Raw genomic sequence first — 10,438 nt, 5'->3', positions numbered from 1 at the left:
TTATAAAATGCGAACCGGTTAGTAGGTGGTAATAGTAAATATTAGGAGCTTGGGCTAGTCTAGGCGGACAGCCCGCCGTAGATAAATAATATTTTTTTCCCAATCCGGCGCCAGGCTTGTGGTTGTTGCCACGACATACCACTTAGGTTCGGGCTTTCGCATTGCGGTGAGTAGATGGGATAATCACGATAACCGACGAAGCTTCGATAATCTTCTTGCAGTCTGTAGCGATAATAATATTATAGGTGGCACGCCTTTCAAATTCACCTATAGGCTATAGCCAACAAACATTTTATAATTTTTTAATTACAAAATGTGTCTGAAACCACTGGACTCGATCGCCGGAAATTTATACATAATACATATATGTACCTATAATCTATATGTTTACTTATAATAGGTATAACTATTTATATTACTTCCAGAATTTTGGAACTTTGAAGTTTATAGTATAATAATTACTATGAATAGGTTATAGGTACATATTGACTGCGTATAGAATGCCAGAAGGAAATAATATGCTAGGTAGGTAACTATAAGTAAATAATAAGAAAAAAAATATAATGTCAACTATTCCGCTTTTAACGGAGAATAAAGTATTCATACACATATATAACAAATAGGTAATACAAATAACAAATAGTACATGAACGATTCTTTTATTTTAACAATATAAAACATCAAGATCAGTCCAGACTCCAGATCAGGCTCGTCGTTAGGGCACAAGCAAGTCATGTGTTGCTTTAAGGTGGCATACAATTTAAAAAAAAATTGAAGGTGGCAAAATTAAATAAATATCGGTAAAAAATATTAGCACCATTTAGCGGCATTAAACGGTTTGCTTTAGGGCAGAAAATATTTAACGACGGGCCTGGTCCGGATCTCAGGACAGCACAATGCGCCCGACGCAGACCGCCAGGCTCCAACTGATACAAATTATAGCCCTCTAGCCATGTATTTATCTATTTTATTTTTACAACGTTTACATTTTTACTACAGTATGATTCATTAATCACCAGTAGATATCGTTTATTTATAAATTAAAATGTGATTTTAAACTTTATTTAGATAATTCAATTAAAGTGAATACCCCTCAACTTGTTATATAAAAATATACGAGTGGCTTGGTGTGGCGCAGTGCGTACACTCAACTGCGGAAACGCATTGAGTGTACGTAACGACCGGCGTTGCTAGTTCCCGGATGGGTGATCACCCGGGATTTTTAGAAACGAGTCCTTGCCACACATAACAAAACGTGTTTTCAACTGTTCCTCCCCCTACTAACCACCTACATACAAACAAAAAAAAACCAACAGCTAATGGCCTAAGTTGCAGAGCTCAAGCTCAGTAAAAAAAAAAAAAAATATAGGAATATTTATCTGTCATAGCATTGATTATGAATACTAAGTACTAATACTAATGTTTATAGGTATGTAGGTTTACTAGGTACTAGATCTAAAACTTAAAATAAATATATATATATATATAACTATTAAAAAAAAAATAATACCTATATTATTTATATAATATAATATTAGCCATTAGGTAGGTATATAATATTGTTTATAAGTCTGTTGTATTATCATAGTTTGAAGTGTTGTAGTATAAATAGTCCCATTGATTTAAAAATTCCAACACGACACCATTTGTCCAACCGAATCCTAACTGTGGTGCATATTCGCCGCCACCACCACTTATTCCTGAAGCTAAAGCGTCATACTGTAAAATTATTTTTATAAAGTTAAAAAATTGTCTGTTTTGCATAAAATTTTTTATGTTCATATTTTATTATTTTAAAATATTGTTATAGTACCAACATTTGAAATATGTCTTAAATAGTTAAATGGCAATGATATAAATGGTTCCATACTTTTTCGAACATCGATTCGTTATTTGTAAATCCGCGATAATTTGTGCGCAACCACACCTCGGCTAATTTCACTGCAACTTGTTTTGCATTTTTTTGTTGAGTCTTATCCAGACCTTGTATAATAAAAGCTTGGAGAGGAGGCCACGCATTCGGGAAATCCCATTGTTGAGATGATGAGTACTTTGACGTAGGTATTCCTATTTGTGAAAAATGATAACATGAACTTCCATAAATTAGATTGAGAAACACACTCTAAAATAATGTGTAAAATAAAATAATCAATGTATTATAGGTAATTATGGTAAGTACCTACACTCGACATATTATATTTTTACGTCATCTACTCATTGTCATGTACCTACATTAGTTACAAATTTTATTAATTTTTCAAATAATAATATTATTGAATTAAATTAGTAGGTAGATATTAGCAATGATGGGCAAGTTAATGAAAACAATTAACTGTGGCAAGTTAAGTCAATTCAATTAAATTGCCTTCAATTAAGTTAAAATTTAACAAAGAAAAAAATGTAACTAGTTAAGTTTAAAGTTAACTGAAGGCAATTTAATTGAATTAACTTAACTTAATAAAATTAACTTATCTCAGTAAAAAAAAGTTAATTTTTTTCAAGGTACAATATTTTTAAGTCATAAACTGCCATAGTATTTTGTTATACACAAACATTTACTAAGACGTTTAACACTGTGTAAAAATCTAGATTATTATAATATATTATTCGAAAATAAATGACCAAAATCGTAAAAGAGTCGAAGAATCAGAATTGTCTAGTTGTGCGTATTTACGCATGACTCGAAAAGAAAATTAACTTAACTGCACGACATTGAGAATTAAGTATTAACTATTAAATGTTAAGTTACAACAATAAACATTTTAACTGAATAAGTTAAAACGTTAAAAACAAAAAAAATAAACTTTTTAACAAGTTAATGCGCACTTTTGGATATTAGTACCTATTGATTATAAATACTATAAAGTATATTTATACCAGAAATATAGTAATACTAGTATTTATAATCAATGGTATTAACTATTATAGGTATACCATTGTATTTAATACTGTAATCAAGCTCGATTATACGTTGATCACTCAAATATTTCAGAACTGCATTGGCCACTTTTTCTTTTGGCATGTTATAGCTTTCCGTCCACAGAGGTACAATATTCGATGCATAAAAATATTCTCGACTCTTATTGTTGATCAAATCCCAATCAAACCAAGCTCCTTTGTTTGGTTTCCACATAACCTAGAACCACATTTTCGCTACAAAGAATATTGCAATCGTAAATTTATTATATTATCAAATCCTTATGGTTTATATAGGTACTAGGTAGCCAGGTAGGTAGGTATTAGGTATTTAGTATTTATTTTTACATATAAAAATAGGAAAGTAGAAAAAAAACTAAAAAGATGGTCAAGTGGGTACCGCTATCGAAAATGTGATAATTTTTACATTTTACCAGGTAGGTACCCCAAATGTCGATGACAGAAAAAAAACACATCATTGTAAATTTATAAATTCAATACATTCATTCGCTAAGCTCAGAATCTAAAATACCATACTAAAATAATAAGTATACATAAAGCATAATATGTATATATACTATATAGGTACATACAATCAATAAATTATCCATGATTAAATAAATAAACATATATACTCGTATTTGGCCATATAAGATATATAGGTACCCACAATTTTTTGCGTTATACAGTATACATTATTTTATGGATCGCTACTATTATTAATATAACATATTTATTCATATATGAAAAAGAACTGGATAGGGATTGTCGAAATATCACATTATCATATTATTTTGATAACATATTTTATAATGCTTCATTCTCAGCTCAAGACAAATTAGAAAAATGTTTCATTAATTATTATTTTATTATATAAAACGCATACACTATAATATTATATTATACGTGCCTACCTTTTGTATATCTGTTTATTTGTATGTAATTTAACATTTTTAATCGAATCGGAACCGTTATTTCTGAAACCGGAATCATAATTTTTTTTTTCAATTACCGGAACAGAACAGAACAGAACAGAATTGTTAAATGTTTTTCTCAAGAACTGAAACTGGAACTAGTACCGTTAAAATCAAAAGGTCCCAGTCTCTACTACTTATATGTTAGGTATATATTTGCTCAACTATTTGTAACATAAATATTAGATAGGTACCCTTACTTCTTGTATATTTTCGAGAAACCCATTAGCAATTGTTCTATATTTGGCAGCATTTATTTCATCTCCCATTTGATCAAACCAAGTACTCAATGTAAGTGCATTTACATGAAGCATGCTGTTTAAGTCGACTGGGACAATGTTTGCCGTTTGTATATCAGATAAATTACCTGTGTTAAAACACTAAGTCCATAAATTATTAATTAAGTTTAATTTTACAGTTTTAAATGTATGTTTTCCCAAAAACTCCACAAAAAATTTAGCTCCCATAGTAACCCCAACATTAGTTATCTTGCTTCACAACACATCCCTGACAACCCCCAAGAAGACTCAAACGTAAATGGGTTAGAGACCTCCTCCATTAATTAATAAAATACCCAAGTAGGTAGCTCCATTGGGAGCCCTCCTACATCGTGCCATTTTCATGTTATGTAATCCTCTTCATCATTATTACTTGTTGTGCTTAATTGTATAGTTGTATATTTTCTTATTAAATAAAAATAAAAAATGTATGTTTACCGCTATTAGTGCCATTGACTGTTATGAACCATCTGCTTGAAAAGTCCCAACCAGATTCTGCCGCAGACTTTACGTGTATGTATAATTCATTTTTATCTTCTGATCTCTGATGTTTTTCTGCCAATTTATAATCGTTCCTAGGCATATACGCATACACATTATTATTATTATTTTCAAAATTACAATAACTTAATACAATATGTCATTTATTTATATTATATATTTCACAAACCTGTATGATTCGGGTCTTGGTCCACTTGACCTTGAGCTGTATCTAGCCATTGTATATTGTTTACCATCTTTCTCAAAGGTAACCATTCGATTTTTCAACCAAAATAGATATTCATTTTCCAAACTCTAAAATAAATAATAATAAATGATAATATGGGTTTATTCACAATACTATATTTATTCAACTTACACCTATAACGGTTTTTATGAAGTCAAAGTCATTAGTTGCTTTATAGTAACTTAATGCCATCAATATAAGCATCGGTGGTTGTGATCTATTTAGATAGAAAACTCGGTTACCGTTGGGCATGAAACCAAACTGATCCACCAATGATATTATATTTTCAATGATACCACGAGCTGTGGTTCTCATATCACATTGCAGTAATCCATTAACAATCCAATAAGTATCCCAATAGTAAAGTTCCTTAAATATACCCCCTGGTATAATGAACCCATTTGGTACCCATACCAGTGAGTACTTATCTGGATGTATTTTTACGTCATCCTTTATCTTCCTTGCTAGGGTCATCCATACATCATTCAACGCTCTAGCCCAATATATGTAAGTTTTATCTTTAATTCGATTAAGAATCGATGGTTTATCGGTGAAATCTGTTGGTGTCCATTTAATTAACTCGTTACTTTCTTCAAAATTTTCATCGATAAACTTGACTAAATCTTCATCAGACGGTACATTATTAGTATTTCGTTTCATTTGATCATATTTTACCAGAATCTCAGATTCAGTATATTTAAGTTTTTTAGATTTAAAATTTGTACAGTTTGGGTGATCGCAATATATTTGTACATCATGCAAAAATTCGCTATTGCAGTAAATTTTACTGAAATATTTAAAGAATTTATAGTATTATAATATATGATAAGCCTATATAAAGTATAGGTGGGCATTTACAATTCAAAATACCATACAGTACCTATATGGCTATATCACAGAATAGAATAATATATGTCTATATATAAACTATATATTGTATTCATTTATTGAATTATAGGTACCTACGTAAATCACCAAAAATGTATTTTACTTTGTTTAGTATAAAAATAGATTATATAAGATATTATTATGTTATGACAGTTGAAAGATGTATTTTATACACTTAACTACTTAAGTTATCAATTTGGTATAGTTACTGTATATATAGTGTATTGTCTGTATTATATTCATAGCTATTAGCTACATTGAATGACATTTTGAATGACATTAATATTGTATAAACTATAACTTAATAAGTAATAACGATTAACATTAACGACTGTAATCTGAAATAATTTATCAGTCATAAATTAATTTATGATAATATTATATTTGTAATAATATACGTAATACATTGTCTCATAATTCATCATACATTTTTCATTATTCGAATGGTGATGTTCATGGACCTATGGCCAGGGAAGGCAAATCCATTACTTTTGACGGCATGCAAAAAACTAAAATATTTAGATTTTATATTATTTTTCTTTTTAATAATAAGGAACATCACAAATCACAATGTAGGTATATATTAATATTCACAAATAGAATTGAATAATCGTTATTGACTGATTTCCTATAATTTGCCACCCCTGTTATAGACAATACGATCAGTGAAAGTTTATATTATTTATACGAGCCTTCTACAGGGTCTTAATGCAGGTTCATATATATTCATACATCATAGCTTATAAATCATATTCATAATACATCAGAGAATCGTGCTTATTTGAGATGACAGGAGTCCAAACTCCTAAGACCTTGACAACATATTTACATATTTATATTTGTTATAGTCTTATAGACTATACCTACAATCAATTTATACAAAATCCTATCCTAATCTAACCGTACTAAAATCCGATGAATAAAAACAAATTTAACCCTTTGTAAACCTATCTTCTTCCCAGAGGTCTAATCTACCCACCCCAATAGTATATCTACCTAAATACAATTACTTCTAGGTACCTCAGTATCTGAATACCGTATACCTATACATAATAATATTAAATTGAAATTGAAAACCTACATAATAATATGACATTTACATTGTATAATGTTGAATGTTGATGCCTATAATTAAAAATAATTAAATATAAAAAAACCATTACAAAACAATATTTTGGAAAAAAATCAGCCATCATTCAAACCTAAGAAGTCGGATTTAATAATCATACCACCAAACCCCCCTGCACGTGATAGATATTATAGAAAGTTGATTAGGTCAAGCTTCTTTAAGTCACTAAAATTAACCCCCTAATTTATCTTTTAACTGCAGTCATCTCAAAAATTATCTTAAATAATAAAAACTTAAAAATGAAATTTATTTTGCAGGCATTCAATTATGTAAGAATTATATTTTCAAAAAAGTTAAGACTTTTTGAAAAAATTAGTGTCGATGACACATAATTGAATCACTAATAGTGAATACTGTACCTACCTGTGACATGATGGCGGAAGTTCATCCAATGGTTGAAAAAATGATTGTTTCATATTTATTACAGCGTCTCGGGCAATTATCCGTTTATAATACACAACTTGTAATAGCAAGAGCATAATAAGTAAGTAAAAACACTTCATATCGATATCCGTAATAAGAAAGTTATATTCAAATGAAAGTAAATTATTCGCAATTTAAATATGCAGCTGATGGTCAGATGGATTTGTTTATAATGATTTTCAGATCGTTAAACCCATAGACTTCGTGATAGCCAATCTTAAAAAAATAAAAAAACATAGATACTAGTGTGCATTGTACAACTACCAATATAGTGGTTACAAAAATATCATTATATGATAAATTTACCTGATCGGACGAAATCCAACATTCCACGAATTCAACTACTAAAAAATTGGGTACTCACTATGATTATATACCTGCTAAAATATATAATAGTAATTTATTTGGAAATCGTTATACCGGGGATATCATTGTATCTGAGCATCCGTCATAGTTATAAGCGAATTTGACTTTACAAAAGTCATAAATGATAAAAATATGTACACAGCGCTATTAAGTTTTAAGAACTACGACTAGGTACCTATATATACGTCATGTCTCCAGTATATTGTTAATGGACTCTTGCTGAATATCACTACTTAGGTAGTACAGAGTACTTATAGAATAATAGATGTTAAGTAAATTCTAAATAAAAATAAATTGTTATTGCATTTAAATTTAATTTCTAGCATGAATGCATGAGTCCTTCGACCGTCGACCGAGTATAATAACCACAAATTAGCTCTATTCAAAAAGTGAACGCAAAATCTTTTTGTTATAAGTAAAATATTCCCCTTGTCACACATAGGTACCTGAATAATTTATTGCATATTTTACTGTTTGGTAATTATGTGAGAAAACTGATTTTTTTTTTAAAAGGTTCCTCGATTATTGCCTCACAATTCAAAATATTATTCTATTGAATTACCTCCTAACATATAGTTAGTTGACCCTCTTATACTAGAATCACCAGTCACCAATAAGCTAATTAATCAATGATGGTTGTTTAACTGAAATTAATTGACTCAATATAAAAATTATATATATTTATATAATATATAAATGGATGTTTGTCCGTCTGTTATAAAAATATTATATTAATAAAAAAAAAAACTAATTTTCAGCAAGGGCAACGCCGAATGGGAAAGCTATACAATATTATAATAATATAGTTACTTTAAAAGTTTCAAGTACAAATGAATATTTTTTTTTAATTACAAAAAAATGATTAAAATCGTTATTCTCCGTTTAAATTTGAACTTAAATTATCCATTTTTTAAGATTGTGTTGATATAATTTTTCGATTTTTAGGTTACAGTATAAACAATTTATGATTTATGAAAAACTTTGTTTAAAATTTTAAATTCTTAGCTATACAAATTTTAAATTGAAAATTTTTAACTACAAAATAATTTGCAAATGTTTGATATTTTGATGAATTTTGTCAACATTTCAAAATTACACATACATATATACTTATAAAAAAACCGTGCTCTATGGATCTTAAATATTTCTCAATGGCTGTTAAAACAACTTATAAAAAATCTTAGAAGGAAAATTGAATTTTCAAGCATTTCCCCAACTAAAAATTGTATTGACATTCATAAAAAATAAACTAAAATAATTAAAAAGGTGGGGAAGTGGATGTCGCTCTGCTGTACAGTAGGTTACAAGTGACCAGTGGGTCTCTGATATAATGGATAGTATTAAATATGAATAGTAATTCAAAATCCTTGTATACGAAAAACGATTCTGAGCGGTGACGGTTTTGTCAGTGTGGATATTTTATATTATATTTATATTGTTATTAGGTAGGTACATATTATTAATAGGTACGGTAGCCGGTAAGTTGAATTAAAATTATAAAATTGCAACAAAATAACTAAAATCGTTATTCTTGGTTATATGCTATGTAATTTCCTCCAAATTTGAACATAAAATAACTGTGTTTTTATATTTTTAAGATTTTTTGGTTACAGAATAACCTACTTACCTACGAAATGTTTCGTGGAACTTTGTTGTAAGATTTCAACCTTAGCTACAATCCTAATTTTTTAATCTTAAGTTTGATAAAATATGTTGTCGAAAATCGTACTTTAAATACCTATAAAAAAAATTGTACCTATGTATTTTTAATATTTTTTAACTGCTATTTAAGCAATATATCAGGAGACTTGTATTAAATGTTAACGCTTTTTGGCTCTAAAAATAGAAAAAGTTTATAAATAATCATTCATTTTTCTAAATAAGTCTCATCTATTCTTCAATTTCTCAACCACTCTATTCCTCTATAAATGTTGGCCCTCGATGCCAAAGCGTATCTGAAATTTGGCCCGCCGTAAAAAAAGGTTGGATACCCCTGATCTTTTCTATATAGAAATTGATAAAATAAAATTTGGCGAAATTTGCAAGTATAGATACCTACTCATATGGTTAATATAGTTTTTGAATTAAAACAAGATATGAAAATCGTTCGATGAGAATTTATTAATCTACAGGTTTTATTGGATGTCAATACTTAATGTCGAATGTCTAACTTCAAACGCTCATAAATACCTACTATTTTCTCTTGTAAAAGATAGAAAAACTTATGAGGAATCTTGTACACATTTTGAAATCTTATATATAAAAAGAATATTTTTATGAATTTCTAACTACAAAATAATTCGTAAATTATATTTACCACGATTTTTGCCAACATTTCAATTTTAGACGCTCATAAAAATTATTGTGGAATAACGTTCAATTTTTTTTTTAATTTCCACTTACAATAACTTATAATTAGGGCCCGGAAGTTCATGCATTTGCATGTTTTTTTTGAACCATTAGATTTATTGCTAAGTGAGCTAGAAATGCATTTCAAGACACTACGAAAAACATATCAAAATTTTATAGTGCATATTTATGCATATTTAGTGGTTTTTAAATTTTAGAGCATATTTCTTAATTTTACAATATTTTAGAGCATATTTTATAATTTATAAAGCTATAGTATGAAAATTTGTAAATAAAAAGAAAAAAATAAATTTATATTAAAAGAATACTTACCAGATATTCTTATATTGTATTAGGTATATATTGTGTTATAACTACAGTAAAATGT

General features: G+C 28.5%; 1 protein-coding gene across 2 annotated transcripts; it reads right to left on the bottom strand.

The window, feature by feature from the left end:
* Positions 1-643: 643 nt before the first annotated feature.
* Positions 644-7,980, bottom strand: LOC100163246 (trehalase-like). 2 transcript variants are annotated; one of them, XM_029488215.1, is made up of 10 exons: positions 7,877-7,980; positions 7,642-7,715; positions 7,276-7,551; positions 5,028-5,682; positions 4,839-4,963; positions 4,607-4,743; positions 4,091-4,257; positions 2,935-3,136; positions 1,871-2,067; positions 644-1,719 (listed from the first exon to the last, which is right to left on the bottom strand). In XM_029488215.1, the coding sequence occupies exons 3-10, from the start codon at positions 7,413-7,415 to the stop codon at positions 1,564-1,566; spliced, it is 1,779 nt and encodes a 592-aa protein (XP_029344075.1). In that variant the 5' UTR covers positions 7,416-7,551; positions 7,642-7,715; positions 7,877-7,980; the 3' UTR covers positions 644-1,563. The 2 variants fall into 2 exon arrangements, with proteins under 2 accessions (XP_029344075.1, XP_016664227.1); XM_016808738.2 differs by having other exon boundaries at positions 7,642-7,973.
* Positions 7,981-10,438: the final 2,458 nt, after the last annotated feature.

The sequence above is a fragment of the Acyrthosiphon pisum genome, chromosome A1, assembly GCF_005508785.2.
Source record: "Acyrthosiphon pisum isolate AL4f chromosome A1, pea_aphid_22Mar2018_4r6ur, whole genome shotgun sequence".
Classification (NCBI taxonomy): domain Eukaryota; kingdom Metazoa; phylum Arthropoda; class Insecta; order Hemiptera; family Aphididae; genus Acyrthosiphon; species Acyrthosiphon pisum.
Note: the sequence above shows the minus strand (reverse complement) of the source record. Positions and strands in the feature narration are given on the sequence as shown.